This window comes from Bacillus rossius, chromosome 17 (genome assembly GCF_032445375.1).
Source record: "Bacillus rossius redtenbacheri isolate Brsri chromosome 17, Brsri_v3, whole genome shotgun sequence".
In the NCBI taxonomy this organism is placed as follows: Eukaryota; Metazoa; Arthropoda; class Insecta; order Phasmatodea; family Bacillidae; genus Bacillus; species Bacillus rossius.
This window is the reverse complement of record NC_086344.1, coordinates 32,612,378-32,634,494: the sequence shown is the minus strand read 5'-3', so window position 1 is coordinate 32,634,494 and position 22,117 is coordinate 32,612,378. Positions and strand designations below refer to the sequence as shown.

Here is a 22,117-nt window from a genome sequence, read left to right as displayed (position 1 = left end):
CTTCGCCGATGTCGCACTTCCCTTCACTCTCGGAACTCACGTAGAGGCCGGCGTCTCTGCTTATATATCCGTGGCGTCCTTCTCGAAGGGACGAGAGAGGCTGATGACGTGACGCGTAATCCCGCCTGAAAAGTCCAGAAAGGCTCCGATTATTCGCGCCACTCCGAGCAGTAGCCTCAGGGAAACCTGAAAAAATTCCCAGGCCGCTTAAAGGGCCAGTGACAATAGTCCGTGGTGGGTGGTCGAGAAGGGAGTGGAGGGGAATGGTTGGCCAGGCACGCGTGGTATGCGTGACGTCAGCGCCCGCCGCTGGCCAGACTCGCTGGAAGGTGTCCGCTCAGGTACCTGCCACGAGTCGCGACCTTGCCTCCTAGCACGCATGTGACACTATTATGTGTCATCCTTTGGTTCGTCCTTTTGTAGCTGTGCTGTCAAAGACCTTTCATTTGTCTTTTTTTTTTTTAACTGTTCTTGTTACAACTGTCCCGTCGTTACGTCCGTCCGTACTGTGATAATTTTTGACGTGACAACGTCTAATAAATCTATGACCGCCAGCTGCACGCACGAAAGTGTCCCATTACGCACATTGTCTTTACGCTGTGTCCCGTTGCGCTGTGTCCGGTTTCGCTCATTGTACGCTTGCGCCGCATCTATCGCTCTTCCACTCGATTGGAACAACCATCGATTTGACTTTTTCGAGGCACATTAACCTTGAAACACTCCCATTCGTTTCCTACTTTTCCAATCATCGTCCTATCCTTAACAGAATAACACAGATTGGAAGAAGTTAAATAGCAAACATGTATAAAAGTTATAGTTAAAATAATATCTTCGTTAAAGTAATAAACATATTTGAATTAATGAGTGCAAATAAAAGTAAATTTATCAATTAAATTGTAGATTTCATTTCACTCCTTCTTTGTATCCATACAAAATAGTGATAATTCAATAAAAATGATTCAATTTTATTCATAAAAGTATGCAATCATTTCATCAATGTTTTGCTATGACGTCACGTTAAACTATCGTCCGTAAACCGACTTTACAGACAACCAATTTTTTTTTATCGTTTTTATTGGAGACTTTTCATTAAATAGTTTAACATTTCGCTCTGCAAATCGAATGATTTGAAAGTGGACATAGCTGCTCCGGCAGCGAATTCTAGCGGCTGATGCGGAAACTACGCGTGATTCGCGTTCAGAAATTTATTGATTGATAACTTAAAACTTTTATTTATTGTTAATATCAGTGATACAAATTTATTTTCTTAACATTTTAAAATGTATTGATATAAGTTAAGTACTGTTCCCGTGCAAATAATTTAAATCATTATAAATTTCAAATTATTATATTACTGACGTAAATAACATAAATAAATAAACAGAATTAAATTAATTAAATCAACGAACTCCTAACTTCAATAACAATGATGCTGAACATATTGTGTACACAGATAACGACATTTTAAAATGAGTTATATTTATTTATTCTCTTCAAAATAACATATATTTCTTTAATAAATAATTGTATTTACTTATTTCCAATTTATTATATTACTTTTCGGTGTTTGATCACGATACTATGCGAAATAATCGCGCGGGTCATCTAGTAAATTATAAATTATTATTTAATAAATATTTTAAATTAATACTTCAGAACAAACACTCAGCATATTCTTTGATTTTTATTAATAATTAGAATTTATCCTGATAATTTTACAAAACAAAATAATTTTTTTTTTTTAACTTAACATTGAATATTCTGAGTATTTATTTAAGTAATTTATGTTAAAATTAATTGCAGTTGTGTTCTGCATACTTCCTATAGCGCACACTGGTAACTTTGAGTCACCAGTCCACCAATCATATCCCCCCCTTCTTTTTTTTAAATGTAGGTATTATTTTATGTAACCCCGAGTCTTTGTGGTAATTGTGTTGTTGTTGTGGTTGTAAGTGCGTGGGTAAGCGCTAAGGAGAGGTTTAGAGAAGCACAAATCACAGCCACGTGTTATCCGGGACTCGAACCCGGAACCCTCGCGTCGTAGCCCGGTGCGAAGTCAGCTACGCCACGGAGGCGGATCCCACCTCGCGACTACGCCCCTTCGCTCCTCAGACAAGCCCACAGGCCCCGCCAAAAGTTAAGATGATTGGATAATACTATATAGAAAAATCAATGTTTGTTTTTTTGTTCGTAATCTATGCGCTCACGCATCGTTCATCCGACTGAGTTGAAACTTTGCACACTGGACCTTCGAAACAAGGGTAATGCCACTGTCCAGGCGAGATTTCCATTAAACCAACCCTTAAAGAAGAATTTGATTATTTTTGATGAAAATTCGTCATTTTTATTGGTGACGATTTATTCCTCTGAATTGCAACGTTTTTTTTTTTTTCATTGTTGATGCCTTCTGCGTATCCATGGCAATTTAATATGATCTGTGAGTAGTATCGGATAGTTACCAGTAAGTATTTTATGAAAGTTCCTGTTTTCTATGGTCCGAATACTAATGGTATCACTTGAGTAGAGAGAGAGAGATAAAGTTAGATAGAGAATATAGAGAGTATCATATAGTGAGATAGAGAAATAGAGAACGATATAAAGACATACAGAGTTAAAGGTAGAAGAGGAGAGCTTTAGAGGATAGATATAGAGGGAGATATATAGGGGGATAAATAGAGATAGAGAGAGAAATATATAGATATAGAGATATTGTAAGAGATATGGAGATATATATACAAGGAGAGTTAGAGCGATATAGGGAGAAATATAAGAGGGAGATAGAGGGAGATATTTAGAGATGCTGTGTGTATGTGTGCCTATTTAAAACTAATTACAAAAAAAATTGAACGAGGCATTGCAACGAATGCCGGGCATTAGCTACTTTAATATAATAATATTTCGCTATATAGTTTTGGTATTAATTGTTTACAAGCAGCAATAAATATTTTATGAACTACTTTTAAATGGCTTTGGAAGTCTGGTTAAGGACGTGACAAGAAATGTTTTTCTTCTCTGAACTAATATTTGTTTACCATAACTTTCTATATTAATATTGTTTTTAAGAAAATGACTGTATTATAGCGAGAAGTATTTTTTTTTTTTACTAGAAATAGGTTTGTTTGAAAATACAAATACATTTAAATATGCTAACCCCATTAAAATATATTTTACTGCAGTTCATATTAAAATAAATTCATATAATTACTTTGATATTGTTCTTTTTGTAAAATTAGGACTAAAAATAAGTAAAATTATAAAATAATATAGTTCTACCGTAATTCTATAAAAAAATATTATCTTAAATCTAATAATGTGCATAAGGGTGTATGTTTCGTGCCAGGTCATTATTTTATATTTTCGTTAAACTTACCAAATTTTTGAGTGACTGCACTTTCAAAAATTAAAAAATATATCTACAATTTTTACGTAATTGGGTGCCAAAGTTAATTTTTTTAATTTTTTGTGCAGAATGGATAAGGAGAATGAAATGGAATATAAAACTTGAACTTTTTAGGTTTAAAGTAAATTTTACTGGCTCATGTGTGATACAATTTAATTTGTTAAGAAATATATATTCAATTTTATCTGATCTTTAAGAATCATCAGAATTTTTTTAAATTTTTAAGATGATGAATAAAATTAAATAAAATTATCTCAAATAATTTCAAAACATAACCACGCAGTTCCCACCAGCACTTACTTTAAACACAAAAATTGTCATAATTTATTAAATTTTGTTCTCCTTTCCAAAATGCACAAGATTGTTCAAAAAAAAAATTCGAAAATTCCAGATAAGTATGCAGAACTTATTCAATACGTGCATATGTATATAGTTTGAAGTTCGGCCATTGAAAGAAAGTCCACAAGTATAACCTTGTTAAACGTAAACACGAAATAATGAGCAGGAAACGGCTCACGGCCTTGAAAATTCTCATAGAAACAGGCATGACTTCGCAAAGAGTCTTTAAGTTATTCGACGCGCGAGGCAGCGCAGACTCCCTGTCGCCCCAGGCGCCTCCGAGATGCCGAACGCGAGAAGCGCTACCGAGCCAGACCGTCCGCTTCGGAACAAACAAGACGTTATGGGAAAAACGACCGATTCATGCTCGCCACGCGGTCGAAATCTTCCGTCTTCCACTCGAGAGGTCCCGACGATTTAAAAAAAAAAAAAAGATCTTAATGACCCGGCTCCCAATTGCTAGCCTGTCACGCTTTGAGCACATAAAGAAAAAAAAAGATAGAGTACTGCTTTGTCATCAACGTACTACAATAACAACTAAAGGATGACAAGAAGAAAAATTGACATTGATGATCAATGAGCAAATGAAAGAAAAAAATATTTAAGTGGCCTTAATTTCCATCTATAAATGTCTGTGGTTTGACGTTGGATGGGGCAGTCGTCAAAATGTTGTTCCAAGTCTCGGTGCTGTGCTTTTTCCTCGCGCTTGTCATACAGTTCGTGAAGTTCCGCACGAGTCGCTACTACCAGCTGCTGAAGAAGATACCAGGAGATAAAGGAGTCCCGCTGCTGGGAAACCTCTTGGAAGCTTTCACGAATGTCAACAGACTGGTGGAACGCGGAATAGAGTTGCGACAGACATACGGCTCTACGTTCATCGAGTGGATGGGAACAATTTCGTGTGTGTTTCTATGCGATCCTCGAGACCTCGAGATAGCACTGAATAAGAGCTCCGCCCTCGCAAAACCCCGGCCGTACAAGGTGCTCGAACTGTACCTCGGCTACAGCTTGATAACCGCTGATCCTACGGACTGGAAGAGGTTCCACAAGATCATAACTCCTGCTTTCGGCCTTCCCACCCTCAAGAGCTTTATCCCGGTCTTCAACGAGAAGAGCAAAATACTAGTGGAAGTGCTCAAGAGACACGAAGATGGACAGCCATTCGACATGCTCGACTACATGATGATGTGCACTTTGGACATCGTTACCGAGACCAGTTTGGGATCCAACATGAACGTGTTAAAGAATAAACGGATGGACATAGTGAAAAGTTTACAAGCCGCAGAAGACGTGATATACTACGCTACACTTCGGCCTTGGTGTTGGACACCTGCCCTGATCAAATCGACTTCCACCTACAAGAAGATGGTGAACGGTGTTAAAGGTATGTGGGACTATGCCGACTACATAATCACCCAGAAACTTTCAGACGGCTCGCGGGAAAGTAACTCCTGTCGCATGGTGAAAACTGTCGGGGAGATATCTGACGAATCACTGGACGTGGAGAAGAAACGCCTCGGGTTCTTGGATCACGTGATTTGTGGCCTAAACGATGGTTCACCTTTGCTAAAGCAAGACGAGATCAAGGACAACACCATCACAGTTATTGTGGGTGGAATGGGCACAGGGAGTTTAGTCATGTCGGCTTCTCTCATGCTGTTGGGTTTACACCGGGACGTTCAGGAAAAGGTTGTGAAGGAGTTGGAGCACATATTCGGTGACGACATCGACAGGGCGGTGACATACGAAGATCTCATGCAGATGGTGTACCTCGAGCAAGTGATCAACGAGACCATGAGGCTATACCCACCCGTACCTCTTACTGGCAGGGAAGCCACCGATGAGATTAAACTTACCAAGTATACTCTACCCGCTGGGACTTACATCGCCATACCCGTTTCGCTGATTCATCGCAACCCCGAATACTTTCCTGATCCTAACAGATTCGACCCAGATCGCTTCAGTCCTGAGAATAGTGCCAACAGACATCCGTTTAGCTTCATTCCTTTCCTGGGAGGTCGCAGGATGTGCATAGGGAAGAAATACGCCTACATGCAGATGAAGATCATCCTGTCCACCGTGCTCCGAAGCTACGAAGTCCTTCCTTGTGGATCCAGAGAAGAAATGGAACAACTGCAGTTTAAGATGACTCTTCACATGGTAAATGGAAACAATGTAAAGATTGTTCCCAGAAAACGGTAATTGTTCGTTGTGAGTTCTGCTAATAAAATGTTAAAAACATCAATGATTTTTATATAATTTTTTTTTCGTGACAATGCTCTGATCTAAATTTTTTTATTCATAACTATTTTACTATTACTTAAGTTAGAGGTCTTTCTGAAACTTTGTAATTTTATTTGCATAAATTAAGAGAAAATTAACACTGTCGTCGCATATCAGGACCATATATATCTCTTTCGATTGAGTATCTATAAAATTTTAATACACTGCAAGACAATTAAGTGTATCTCTAGAGTTTTTCAGATGTCTTATTGACATTGTCATTGACATTTGGTATTGTCATAAGATATAATCTACATGTTAACTAGGGTCACAATAGCTTGCTCTCAGTTAAATTATAGTAGCATTATATTCAGCAAGTTTTAGTTGGTGCTTATTTCAAATATATTAACAAATTGTATCATTGGCTTCTATGGTTGTAACATTCAGTTAAGAAATTGGCTTAAACTTTTTAAAGTAGAGATAAAATGAAAAGTGAGTTTTTTTCCATCACGACATGGGGCATTCTGTGTAATTTTGTGTATTGGCCAGTATTAGTTATTACTTGGTGATATTAGAGGGCAATTTAATATAAAACTTGTGTAAAGTTGAGAGCTCATTTATTGTAGCTTTTGTGAAGATAACATATTTTGACTGTGTCTCCATAAGAGTAGGAATATTTTAACTTTAATTTTTTCCAAGTATAATGTATCAGTAATATAGCTGTTCAGCTAGTGCCTTGATCAAATGAAATTGTTTAATTACTCAAGCCACTTTAGATTTGGCGCTTAAACTGGAAACTTTTACTTGCCAATATCACTGAGTGAAGTAAACTGTTATTTTGATAAAAGATTGAGTATAATAAATTTCATTAAATGAGAATAGTCACTTTCAAACGGACTAAATTAACTATGACCTGTAGCTGGATAACCGGAAACCAATGGTATCTCTGAGTTTGTAATTGATTTTATGTGACATCCGATTGATCATGACGAGGATATCAAACATTTTTCTTTTACCTGAAACCCTTGTGTGTCAGAGTACTACATGTACTACAAACATTTGACTCATCTGTGCACCAAAATAAATTTATGTAGGAAATCTGATGTTTTGCTCTTAACTGCTTTGATTGTTTAATGCCTGATAGAAAGTGAAATTAAAAGATATTGATAGTTAATACTGCTATACAGTCGAGCACATTGTTTCCAATAGATTTAAGTTAATGTAATTATATTACTAATAATGTGGTTAATGAATGTTTACTGAATTATTACTGATACAATAAAACAGCCTTGTGATTCGATAAACTATTATCTTGCTATAGATTTAAAAGCTAAGATAGGCTGGTAGAAGTTGACAGTCTACTAGGTAGTGTTACACCCTCACTCTGTATAAACATTTGTATTATATACATAATCACAGACTTACCTTTAAGAACATAAAGTAGGAATACCTACTTGTCGCACGGCTGATATACGAGCAGAGAGCAACACGAGGTAAGAGTCAAACATAAATAAAATGAAGAGGCTATTTTTCATGAGCTACTTCCAACAAAACTCATGATAAAGTTCACCAAATATTTTAATGTGTTTTTGCACTTAAAATAATGTACATATTAAACTAAAAATAATTTGTGCTATTATTAGTCTACTGATTATTGTTAGTTCGATCGTTATTTATATAATATATTATTAAGTAAATATATATAGTATAAAATAATTTTTTGATCAGTTTATTTTAATTTGATATAATATTTTTTAACTATTTAAAATATAATTAATAAAAATAACTGATTACATTATATATGTTCCAAGTAAAATATTGTAAATTTTAAACATAGACTAATATGATTTATTTTTACTTATTATAATTAGTTTGATTGCTTATCAAAACATTTTATTCAATTACTAGCATTTTTCTTACAATTAAGTTTCATTTCCAATTAGTAACGTTCAAGAAAGGATCATCCAAAAAGTACACAAAAAAATTCGCTATCACAATTGGTTTATCCATTATTTTTGTGCCTTAAACATAGTTATAAAATTAAAATTAGTTGTCAAATTTTTTATTAAAATTTGCAAATTAAACAGTGTTGTGTTTCCAACAAACTGACGAGGAACATTGAAAATTATTTTTATGTCACTGTCCGGCATAGATTTAAAAATAACTAAAAATCACGCTGTTCTTATTTTTTCCCTCTCCTATGAACGATTCTAGCGTTCAAGCGTAGAATAATATGGAAGACATAAAAGGCGAATCTAACATTGGAAATTTAACTATGTTTGGTGCAACATGTAACGTTAATCGTTGGGTCATAACCACTAGAAGAATAACTCGGTAGTGAGATTCAAATCCAAAGTGTTAAGTTTATTATATTAATTTAACTACATGGCGACTAATCGCTTAGAAAAAATGTTGTGCGAGTGTCTTACTGCTGTTTTTTTTTTTTTTAACCAAAAAAAATCCCTTTCGCTACAGTCTACAGGCGTAAGTATATTTTGAATAAGGTACCTAATTCTTCTGGAAATATTTAAGAAACTTCTATAAACTTATGGAACATTTTAAGCACTTAATGTAAGTACCATTTTTATGTTCTCCAATATCACAGAATGATCTATTAAACTTTTACTCATTTTTATGGAGCGAAAATATTATGAATGGCATGCAGCATTGAACAGCTTAGAAATAATTTCATATTATGCAAACTAAGGTAGTTATTCAATATTATTCACCTTCAAATACTAGTTTTCATCACTTGCGCTAATAAAGTCGACGTACAAGAAATAGCTTTGGAACAAGGTTTAAGATAATATTAAGATGGTGTCAAATAAATTCGAACAAATTTAATGCTAAGGAAGATGTATAGCTTTTTATAGTTTCAACCTTGTTTTTTATAAAAACAATTGTCAGCCAAAGTTTTAAATAAAGTTTATGAACTTAGGATTTATACAATAAATAAAAACGTATTTGATAGAATATCTGTTAAAATAAGTACCTAATTATATGTTTTTACTTTCAAACCTTGTTATATTCACCCCTTGCAGAAATGGTTGATTACATAGAAAGTTATTTTAACAAATTTTCTAGACAATATTTAGAAGGTTAAACAAAAATCAGAATTGATACGATAGTTTACAAGATAGAAATTTTTTTTTTTTTTAAATTTAACCACAAGTTTTTTCACCTCCTTGCAATAATTTTTTGTATAATCAAATATGTATTTAAATCACAAGTTTAAGATTAAAAATACCAACTTTACAAAATAATATAACGGATTTGATGTTGTGCCTACTAAAGGAATTTTGAATACATTTTTGGATTTTAACCCGTTTGTATCCACCGTATGCAGCAATGACTGGTTGTATCAAAAATTGTTTTAGCGAATACTTTTAGATAATATTTATAAGGTTTACAAACATTTAGTATTGTAATTACCCCTGTTGTTTTCCGCCCCTTGCAGGAATAGTTGGTAGTGTAAAAAAAATATTTTAAAGAATGTTGTAGATAATAATTAATGGTTCTACGATAAATAAAATTGATTTATTAGTGTAAATGGTACGGAATTTCTTAATTTTTTTTAAATTCTAAGTCCTGTAATTTTAATCCCGTTTTTGCAATGATTCTTTTGTCAAAATTTGTTTTTGACAAATGTTTTAGATAAAATTTATACCTTTTACAAATAATTTGAAAGTGCGTCTGCTAAGGGAGTTATGAAATATTTTTGTCCTCCAACCTTTTTTAGTTCCACCCTTTAAATTTATGGTTGATCGTATCAAAAATATATTGAGACGAAAGTTTTCGGTATTACCCTTACGAGTTATAGTACCTTCAAACGGATGTGATATTCATCATCTTATGATAGTCATAGCGATTTTTCTGTTTTCCACAAAACACCCATTTCTACCCCTTTGGTCGGATTTTGCCCATTAACGAACTGGACTTAGATTTTCCATGATTATATTTTATGTTTCAGTTTGGAAGTGATTTGTAAATAATTACAGTATTTATCGTATTCCTAAAAATGTTTATATATATATATAAACTTTTGAGTTGACGATGGTTTTGTGATCTATGGACCACGAAACAAAAAAAATATATGTAAAACCTTTTCCGGAAGTCGCACCACGGTAAAGACTACAATATATAATTTTTCTTCGAAGTATACCTAAAAGATCTGCTCTATAGAAATATGTACGAGATTCAAAATCTTTGGTATGCCACACCACAGAATATGTGGCTGCTAAAATAAAGTGAATTGAGTTTCATTGGTTACTTTGCCTGATAACATCTTAACGCGCTAACTTCTCGCAATCTGAATAGCCATGTTAGTAATGCATTATGAAAGCTGCTATCCAGCGGTAGGGCCCAGGACTACTTACAAAAAAAATTGGTAGTCTGTAAAGATGAAATGATTGCTTACTTTTATGAATAAAATTGAATCATTTTTATTGAATTATCACTAGTTTCTATGGATATAAAGAAGGAGTGAATTGAAATCTACAATTTAATTGATAATTTTACTTTTATTTGCAATCATTAATTCAAATATGTTTATTAATTTAACGGAGAGATTATTTTAACTATAACTTTTATACATGTTTGCTATTCAACTTCTTCCAATCTGTGTTATTCTGTTAAGGATAGGACGATGATAGGAAAGTAGGAAACGAATTGGAGTGTTTCAAGTTTAATGTGCCTCGAAAAAGTCAAATCGACGGTTGTTCCAATCGAGTGGAAGAGAGATAGATGCGGCGCAAGCGTACAATGAGCGTAACGGGACACATCGTAACGGGACAATGTGCGTAACGTGACACTTTTTCGTGCGTGTAGCCGGCGCGGCGTTCATCGTTTTATTAGAAGTTGTCACGTCAAAAATCATATTTGGACCTGATTTCCGACATGGAACTTAATTAAAACACCATCTTGTTGAAACTCACTAAACAGTTTAAAATATAAAAATTTTCCCTTTGGCTTTGTGAACTTGTGGTTCACGCCATCGGCCACAGTTGGCGGCACAGCGGTCACGCTAATTCCGTTCCATGTGACTTCCGTTCTACCCCACCGAATGCCGCATACCGAAGGTGCTAAGACAGTCTCAGATGGAAAAAAATAAAATAAATTTCAAAGTAGTCATGAGGACTGCCGACAGAAGTGAAAAAAATTTTTACAATTTTTATGAAAAAAGAAATATTGCCACACAACCAATTTATATTTATGAAGTTAGTATAATAACTCCTAAATTACTACGTAATTGGAATTGTATAGTAATTTTAGGGATTAAAAAAAATAATGATGTTCTTAATTTTTAGGTTATATTGCTACAAAGACGTTTTCCACACAAAATCGAGGATCTAAAAAAATATTAAAAATATATATTTAGAGAGAATAACAATATAATGTACACAATTTTTTTTCCTAAACTTCAAATTATAGAATTATTATTAATAATAGAAGTAACTATTATTAATATTAATTATAGAATTAAGAAAATACAAATATAATTTGAAATAAGAAATACTAACTTTGTAAAATATAATTGTGTAACATAATAAAACATTTTTTGATAAAAATCAGATACTTTTTCGCAATTTTTACGAAAAAACATTATCACGCGATAAATTTGTTTTATCGCGTTAGTAAAATAACTCCTAAATTACTTTAAAACAAATACGCATTGCATAGTAATTTTAGGTATTAAAAAAATTAATGATCTTAATTTTTAGATTATAAAGCTACAATGACTACCGTTTTCTTCATTATTCAAACTACATATCTATATGAGGATATTAAAATATTTTATACCCACTTTGTACTGCACAGTGTATCTCTCTTACGTGTTGTATTATTTCAATACTCTATAATATCACTATTGTGATACAATCGTTTTGACCCAGCTAACACGTCAAGATTAAGTTAACTGTGTGATGTTATGCCTAAACTCCTAGTATTGTGATTGTGTAAAACTAAACTCTTTTAAGTGATTAAATAAGTAAAACAAATAAATATAGTTTAAAATCCTTTTAATATAAATCGTTATTACTTGGCAAAGTAGCAATGATATATGTTTAATGGAGTGATAGTGCTAAACTAAAATTGACTGTTCAAACCAAGTAAATATCATTTATACCTGGAGTTAGCAAAACAACACTTATACCGCACTTCCTCATATTACTTCCAAAACCATTCATATTAGTTTTACCATTGGGTATCGTTTGGGACAACTTCACTACCGTTGCTAGCTCAGGGTTTGGTAGGGCATTGTTCTAGATGATCTCAGGGAAAACATCTCCAGGTGATAGAATCGCGATCACAGGAACTCGTAGAATAGTATCTGGAAGGAATTCTAAGCTACTGCGACGATGTTATGCTGTTCTCAGGAACTGAAGACTCCATATCCCGGATGCTGCTGTAAATAGTAGTTATGGAAATTTCTCACCATTTGATGATCAGATAACAGATAAATTCTTCGTAGTGCTACCAGCACTTAATAAGACATTCAGGTGATTCATTAAGGCGTCTACTGCAGATAGAATGTGGAAATTGCTGAATAATTCCACAATTCAACTCCCTTGGCGTCCTAGAATTTTTCCTTTTTCTTGTTGTAGCAACCAAAGACATAGCGACTATGAGAAAGCATGAAAGGAAATGTCATCCATGGAAGAATACCCTCAAGAAAAATAAATTATGAAACAGTGCCCACAACCAAAGATTAGACTATAAAGGAAATAATTAAAATATACTGTAAACTGGTTGACTGTTTACAACAGTAATCGTATACTTAAGATTTAAAAGGCGCAATAAGTTATACTAATAGTTATCGTCAACACGTCACGTGACCATGTCGATGACGACTTGCGTGAATTTTCTCCCTATCCAAACCCTTCCCATATAAGTTTTCACTTTAAAAAAAAAATCCAATATGGCGGAGCCAAATCGCCCATTTAACCTGGGGGGGGGGGGGGTGGAAGCTCTGGTTTCACCTACGTGACGCAGACGTTTATTGCGCTCGGTGATAGCCAGTTGGGACGACTCGCCCAGGTATTGTCCCGCGTGCCCTGGTTTACCAAACGTGTTCTTGCACCTTTTGGGCGAGGGGGGGAAGGGGGACTTATTCTGCACGGGTTATTGTCCTATCTGGCCTCGTCGTTGCAGATAGTTTCAAACCCAGCGCGCGGAGCGATACAGCAAAAAAAAAAAAAAAAAACCGAGCGGTACAGCGAAAACCGGGGAAGCCTTCTTTTCACAGACGAGAGATCCAAACTCCCGAACGTGCATCTTCGACCATAAACAAGGCAACGGTATTTATTTGTACGCCGCCATATTTTTCGTTTCTACATGTTGAAAAGTTATTTGCTAAGCAACCATAAAATGATTTTACAGTATTTTTAATGTAGCTATACTTACCTAATATAACCAACCATCCACGATGTTTTAAATTATTTATAATGTAGCTAACCTATCCTATTCGACCGCAAAATTTAATGCCGCACCGGTTTATACAATGAGATAGAACGGCGTATGACGTATGAGTAAGCTACATCCCAAATAAATACACCTGTTGTTGTACGGGGAAAAAAAACGAGCATGAACTTCGGGTGTGCTCTCTAGTCTGTGAAATGAAGGCTTCCCTGAATACCGGTGGGCTTATTATGAACACACACAATCTCTCTCTCTCTCTCACACACACACAGACACACATACACACATATACACACACACATACACACATATACACACACACATACACGCACGCAAGACGCGGGGAAAGTTGAAGGTGGGGAAGATTCCCGCTGGAAAACTCTGCGTGATTGCGAACACATAAATGTTTTTTTTTCCCCCTTTCGTTCAACCCTTTTATAGACATTCATTTGTTTCATTTTCCAGTTTTGTATCGACTCTGACAAAAAAAATTTTTTTGTGACGAATTTTAGACGAACTACTTCTTTGCCTTCGGGGTTTGGAGCCACAACTTTGTAAATTATGGCCTTTTTTTTTTTACAGTTATCTTCAAGGGCGATTCACAACTCTGACCTGCTGTTCTGAGTTTGTATTTATACAGAGACCGATCGCATCTGAGCTGTGGTTGATCTCTCGAGTTTTGAACCTGATTGGAGGATGGCGTGGCCAATCAGGTAACATCTCTGCTTGCGGTGCCGCAGCCTTGTCTGTGGCTAATAAAATTATTTTCGTGACGATCGTTCACGATCACTGTAAAACAAAGATCGCCAGATGTTACTTATTCTGCAGTCATCTTCTCTCTGTGTTGCTTTTCTGATTAATGCAAATTTAATATTACAATCAAAATAATTTAAGTCTGAGCAAAAAAAAATTTGAGCAAGTCTTTCAGTTCTCGCTGGGCATGCAGATTTCACGAAAAGATTTTGAGACTAGCTATAAGTTAAAACACTGTTGCATCGTCTGTCCGTGATTGGGTGAGTTTCTTCCAGGTACACATCGATTGTAACAACACCAATCACAGTGATTCAGTGCGGAATCAAAAGCCAGAGGTCCCCCCCCCCCCCCCAAACACTATGACTCACCCTCCCCCTAACCTAATGATGGCCCCCCCCCCCCCCCCCGAAATTTTTTGGGTCATTTTCTCAATGATTTTATAATATTATCCTTTTTTAGTATTATCTTTTGTCACATTTTGCATTAATTAAAACTAATTTTCTAATAATAATAATTTTGGTCATATGCGTGTGTGCACTTATTTTCGAAACTGGGATAGGGACCATCCTGAACCGACAGATGCCAAACTGCTTTTGATGAGGAAAGTGCGGGGTTGCCAATTTGATATACAAGATCCCTTTCAATTATCAAAGCACCAGAAACGTATTTTCACATTAGAAGCTATAAGTATGTAAATGATATATATATTTTATCGTCTTTTGACAAACCCCCCCCCCCCCCCTGAAATTTTAATGACGCAGTCTGCGTCGTTACCCCCCCCCCCCCTTGTGGGCACCCCTGCAAAAGCGTCCTGAATGGCTCTGTCAAATAAGGCAACGATTTCTCTCGCAGACGGCCGCCAATCACAAGGAAGAAACAGCTGGTGCGGTTATACCTTGTTGCATTCTTATAGCCGTTCAGATCTTTTCGCGAAAAGTTGCCTGCCCCTAGTAATGAGCAAATTCATTGTTCTCATGTTACAAATTAAACTCTTAATACAAAACTCGGACACCTAATTTAACGTAGAATTCTTTAAAATAACGCCGTTCGTGATGCATATAAAAAAATTTGTGTGTACAAATACTCTTCTTGACGCGAATCACACGTAGTTACCGCGCCCGCCGCTAGAATTCGCTGCCGGAACAGCTGCGTCGACTGCCGAGTCATTCCATTTGCAGACCAACATTTCAAAATATATAATGAAACGGCTCCGAAAAAGCGAATAAGACTTGAAAAAAAAAAAACTAAACCTTAGCTTTTGACCTGGTTTTAGACGAGGAAATTTATTAGAATACTGGCCATTATTTTTTTTTATAAAACTCATGAAACAGTTAAGACTATAAAGTTTACCTTTGGCTTTGTGAACTTCGGTTCGCGCCATCCGCCACAGTTGCGGCATGGCAGCACCGTGGTTGCACATTTCCGTTCCATACTACTTCCGTTCCATTCACGAAATTACTCCTACCAAATGCCGTTTACAGAGAGCTAAGATGTTACACGTTAATAATTTGAAATGTAACTAAATAATAGAATCGCAGACAATCAGAGAACTGAAAGACAAACACAATTGTCAATACCACTTCTAAAATTTAACTAAATCTGTATTAACGTGGATTTATTTATCTTAGATTAAATGCTTTCAGGATGGCAGCTGTGTTTGACAGAACCTACTATTGCAAGTGGTTGTTTTTCATGGCCAAGAAGTTATGCCAAATTAAATTACAACCAATTAGTTATGCCGAATTATATTGCAACCAATTTCAACTATTAATCATATATGCAGAGCTTGTTGAAGTTATATTTTAGGCCCGTTACGAAAAAAAAATATGACAGTTAATTTTTACGTTGCGTGCGCATCAAGCAACGAAATTTTCACAGGATGAAAAAGGAAGGTACATACAAAAAATTGCCACATACAAATCAAAATTATTGTGTACTTTAAAATCTTGTACTTAAGCAATTCTCATTGAATTCTGGTCCATAAAATTAAAAACATTTATTTATTGTGCATATATTTGATTAAAATTGTGTTTATAAACTATTGCCAAGTATATTTATATACGTGAGTTTATGTTCCCGTATGTATTATTTATTTGTTTTATCAATTATTAAATTTAATTTAATTAATAATTAAAATTAATACATAAGAATATACATCACACATTTATTAATTTTCATTACTAATTAAAAATTTCACTCAATTAAATAATTAAATTTATATGTGTGTTTATATTAATATTGAAGACTGAGCAATTAATTATTTTTTTATTTGATTGAATTTATATTTGACCAACCGTATTTATAACATTACTGCAGTCATTTTATTATTTTATTTTAATTAATTATTTGTATGAAATATTAAAGATAGTGTTTTATTACGTAAGTAAGTAGTACCTGGATGACCGAGCTTTGCTCGGTATTTTTTTGTTGGTAAATTGTGTTGTTTAGAAATGATATTTATATACGAATTACATACTGATGAAATGATGAAATATGAATAATATTTTTCGATCTTACCGACATAATAAGAGTTTTTTTCAAAGATCGTTTAGGTATTTTTAAGTGAACACATGAGTTAAAAAGACACAAATAATATAAGTAAACAATTGATTTTCTTGGTCTAACCTCAAACCAAACACTCATTAGCTTAGTATTGCTTAACAACGCCATCTACTGGAGTAGCTTTAGTGATGTTGTGTCGTTAAAGCAGTTAGTTGCTCCCAATTAAAAAAAAAAATGGTATTATTACTCACCAACAGATGTCAGGAAGAGTCATTTATGTTTATGTTGACTATCGATAAAGTTTATTATTGAAAACACGGATAAAACGACATTTTCTAAAAATGAATCCTAGCTGGATAGATTATCGCCCCCGAAACCCCCTGCATACCAAATTTCATGAAAATCGTTGGATCATAATCCGAGATTCAGATTATATATATATATACAATAATTGCTGGTTTAAAGATATAAGATAATTTATAACGCGCGTACATAAATAAGTACACGGGCCCATTTTTTTTTAATATGCAGAATCTTCATTCTCGTTGATTTATATGTTTACTGAACACAGTGTAACACTGTGAGAAATATAATAATGGGTAAATGGCCTTAAATGGAAATTTTAATTTGTTGGCAAGTTGGTATTTATTTGTTTTGTGAAATAGCGGTGGTTCGACATCCGGAGTGGTGTTTAGTCGCAGATTAAGTGCAGCCTTTGATGGCACAGTCCTCTTGCACGAACGCCACTGACGTTCAAGTGGCACACAGCACATTGTTTGGAACAACTGCGCCACAACACAATAGTTTACAACGAGCCGCCAAATCTGTACCCCCCAAAGCTCAAGTAACAACTCTACATGGGATGAAAAAAAAAAAAATGAATCATACTGTTAAACTGAAGCTTTGGACTTTATAACTCTCACAAAATTATTTTTAGAAATATTTTAGCTACGATGTTGTTGTTCTATCCAAAATCGAACTGCAATAAAACAAAAAACAAAATTTAGCGATTATTGCACTTGCTTCTTTGTCCTTGGGGCGGAGAACAATAGAGTTGCGCTCTCGCCATTTCTCCTGCACTGCAGCCAACCTAGCGGCTACAAAATTGACATTATACTGACAACCAGGAACTCTCGGGGAAGAGCCTAATGCAGAAATATCGTAAACTAGCAGTGCCCGCGACTTTGTCCGCGTGGACTTTGTTGGGGGGTATTGTGACTTTCTGAGATAATATGGTAGATGCACAGTTTTAGGTTATTCTCAAAACACTCATAACCAATGGTATATTAAAGTACTTCTGCGTAAACTATATTTTTAGTTTTGTCTCCCGGCAGAAGTAGAAATTGATTTTCTCCCGAACCAGATCTCGACAGAGCAACATATAGTTGCCCGTGCGAAAAACACTCTTGGCGTAAATCTATTCCTACGTACTTAAATGTTTGTCCCTGGGCCTTATTAATATTGTTACCGCAAACGATACCTTCACCGGAAATTGAATTCGCTTAAAGAGAAAAGGCAAATCATAGGTATGCGAGGTATCAGCCCTACTGCTGGACTAGTCAATACTGTAGCACCAATCACGTTATCGCGAAGGAATTTTACTTGGAGTCTGGTTCCGTTTGCATACATTTGATGGTTTAAGATTCCTTAGCAGCAGAATTGGACAGCCAGTTTTTAATTTGAGTGAATGTGAGGGAAGGCCACTCGGATTTAAAGAATTTAAAAATTCTTGTGGATAATGTACCGCATCTTCTTGATCCATTACTTTATCAATTGACCTGTAGTTCACTCTATCTCCTGGAAGTTTACCCAGTATCATGTTATTGATGTCGTCAACGCTACTGTTTCTAGCTGCCAATATTGCCCTTTGACACATCCACTGGTAGTCTTTGTTTTCTATATGGACTACATCTGGGTACACTTTAGAGATTAGGTCTTCAATGCTAGTCATACATGCGCGTGCAATACTTAATACTTATTTGGCTACAACACTAATACTTACATTTTAAATATCGCGATATCTTTTGAATGAAACGTCCGAATTAAATAATTCAAAAAGTTATAGAAAGGTATTGAATTCGTCTTGAATTGCAGTAATTTATTTTGATAAGGATTAATACCAAGGTACACAATAAAGAGTTTTTGAAGCGACGGCATTTTAATTATTTAAAAAAATAAAAGAAAACACTAATTGTGAGATAAGTACAATAGTTAGACATATGGTTACGCGATATTTTTTGAAGACAATTATATGTTCTGCAAAGTGGTAGCACATTGTTTTGTTCTATAATCAATAGGTTTCGCAGCGCACGCAGTGTAAGGATTTTTTCGGGTCATTTTTTTACACCTTGGGTTACCTTATTGAACTTTTAGTAAGGATCCCTAATGTTATTGATAATATAATATAGCCTATAGCCTTCCTCGATAAATGTACTATCCAACACCGAAAGAATTTTTCAAATCAGACCAGTGGTTCCTGAGATTAGCGCGTTCAAATAAACAAACAAACAAACTCTTCAGCTTTATAATATTAGTATAGATATCTCCACGCACAATGATGTTCACTAACTGATATTGTGTGGGAACCAAGTGTGGACCAGTCGAAAAATCTAACCCTCGAATACAATCGAACCTCTTGTATTTGAAAGGTTTGATTTTCGAGGAAAAAATATTGTAAGAAAAATATTCGAGAAAATATAACTAAAAATTTACAATGATTAATCTGTAGTGTATTAGTCTTTCTTGTGTTTAGAAATATTTCGAAGAAATGATACCTATTGTAGCCATTACCATTGTTCGGAAAATTTTTATATAGTTTTTCATTTTATGATCCATAGACCCCAAATCCATCGTCAACTGAAATCTTTATATATAAATATATCACAATTTTGTAGACACGATATCTGTTGATATTTTTTCACAAATCACTTCCAAACTGATTCATAAAATCTAGTAGTGGAAAAAAATCTGTCAAACTCGTTAATGGGTAATATCCAGACAAAAGGGTAGAAATGGGAAAGGTTTTTTGAAAACAGAAAAATGGATGTAACTCCATTAATATGGTAAATATCACATCCGTTTGAAAGTATTATAGGTTATAGGAGTAATGTCAAAATATTTTGTCTGAAAATAACTACAAAGGGTTGAAAAAACAAGGGTGGATGACAAAAAAAAATCATACCTCCCTTCGTTGGAATGACATTGTATTCGTGCTAATTATGTATTAATCTTATAATTTGTATCTAAAACTTTGTCTGAAATTGTTTTTGACTAGATGGACCATTGCTGCAAAGGGTTAAAAAAAAATAAGGGCTAGAATTTAAAAAAAAATCATAACTCCTTTATTAGGTACACTATCAAATCTTTTCAAATTGTTTGTAAATCATATAATTTTTATTTAAAACTTGAGACAGAAATATTGTTTTATATGAAAAACCTTTGTTGCTGGGGGGTTTAAAAAATAAAGGGGAAGAATTTTATTAAAATCGTAATTTACGTGCCATGTAAACTGTTAAATCCGATCTATTTTATTGTAAAACCTTATGTTATTATCTAAAGCTTTAACTTCTTATATTTTTTATAGACTAACAATTACTTCAAGGGGTAAAATAAAAAAGGGTTGTAAGACAAAAAAACTCCCTTCGTAGGTACAACATCGAATTCGTTCGGATATTTTTTAAATTTTATAATTTTTATCGAAAACTTTTTTCTAAAACAATTTTTGATTAGACAAACCGTTGTTTGAAAGTGTTGGAAAAATGAGGGGTAGAATTAAAAAAAAATCATAAGTTGAAAACATTCAAAATATTTTCGCTGCATGGAATATAAGAAAATGTTCAATCGATCCTTTGTTTTAAATATTGGCGTACATATAGGACGTTAATGTAGGCTACATTAAGTTTTTAAAATTTTCCAGGAGCTTATAGAATTATCCTAAGCCTGTAAGCTGTGCCAAAAGAATTTTTTTTTAAATATTAAATTTGACATTTTTGAAGTTTCTGTTGTGGGGCAAAGCTTTGCGTTTGATGTGAAGCTAGGCGTTTATTGCAAAGCTTAAAACATTGAAGCCTAAAATTCGCCTATAAAATACTTATATTTATTTTTTGTTTTTGAATTTTTTGTACCAATAAAAGTAGTTAATTTAAAAAATAAAATCAGGCACTCATGTTTGCTTTTATAAATGCTGAATATTAATATTATGCATGTTTACTTTATAGTTATTAACTTAATCGCTTCAAAAAAATTCAAAGCTAAAATATTATTGTTTTTTTTTTTTACTTAAATCCATTTGTTTATATAATAAGTGTAATACTCACTTGCTGAGGACAATATTCGCAATTCGATTCTAATGCAGGAATATTTTACACATTCGAAATGATTTTGCTTCGCACAAAGAAAAAAACTAGTATTTCGCACAGGCCTAATAATTACTACACTGTGAGTGACGTTGATGTTTTTGTGAAAATTTATCCCTGCACCTTTGGGATGGTTTCAGATTTCGCTGCCAGAGATGGGGGTGGATTTGTCCGTGGGAAAAGAGTGGCGGGGGGGATGGATGGGTAGTCATGTTTCTCGGTTTTATGCGACCACGTGGTCTGCTCGATTATCGCAGTCAGGTGACGCCGCATACGCCATTAAAACCGTTGCGTAACGGGACTCGGCCGGAGTCCGCGAGCTATCGCTATCGACTAATCGATCAATCGTTCCTGAATTTCCTTCCTTGTTCAATTACGAGCAGGCCATAAATCAAACCCTGATTCATTTACGAAATGGCTCCTTGCAGCGTATGGCTCATTGAGGTATCACAACTCGTCTTACGATCCATATATGAATGTCCCAGTTATAAAAAATGTAATAGTTTCAAATGTAAGCATTGTGGAGCGTTGTTTCAAGGTTACGCTTAAAGAGTACCTAACTAAAACAGTTGTAGATAAGCGCATGCGCGAATACTCTTTGTTGTTTTCTCGCTTACAGCGCGAAAGAATGGCTCCACAATTAGTATAGGGCGAACTTGTAAACTGTATTTGGCAACAGAACGGAGCCCCTTCCCATTTAAATATCTTTGTACGATATTGGTTGATCGTTGAAGTCCTTGACCGTTGGATTGGTCGTAATGGTCAAGATGACAGAGATAGTTTTCGCTGGCCTCCACTTTCATGTGACATAACGTCTTGCAATTTTTTTAAAGGTAGATTAAAAAAAAATACTATTTATTATTGCTACATGCTTCTTTCTGTACCTTAGAACAAAATCAGAATAAGTCACGATTGGGTAACGTTACGTAAGAGCAGTAAGCCGCTTTTTCAGTGATAATTTGTTTTACATCAACCTGAATATGCACGTGGCCAGCAAAAAGGAAATTGTGGTTAAATTCTTCCAAATGGGGAGAATTTTTCCAACATACACAGGCTAGTAACATTGTGACTGGACTTAATGTTGGTCTGGCCCAAATGAAACTGTGATTAGTGATAAAACAATTTTTTT

General features: G+C 34.5%; 2 protein-coding genes across 2 annotated transcripts in view; one reads left to right on the top strand and one right to left on the bottom strand.

The window, feature by feature from the left end:
* Positions 1 to 22,117, bottom strand: part of LOC134540837 (allatostatins) — a 510,609-nt gene that overhangs the window by 348,015 nt on the left and 140,477 nt on the right. The gene's annotated exons all lie outside the window — the stretch shown is intronic.
* Positions 4,387 to 7,261, top strand: LOC134540608 (cytochrome P450 4c3-like). Its single transcript, XM_063383444.1, has one exon. It carries the CDS (start codon positions 4,406 to 4,408, stop codon positions 5,939 to 5,941), a length of 1,536 nt encoding a protein of 511 aa, XP_063239514.1. The 5' UTR covers positions 4,387 to 4,405; the 3' UTR covers positions 5,942 to 7,261.

Excerpts from the sequence above, each read along its gene's own strand:
- LOC134540608 (XM_063383444.1), top strand. The coding sequence starts at position 4,406 with ATGTTGTTCCAAGTCTCGGTGCTGTGCTTTTTCCTCGCGCTTGTCATA.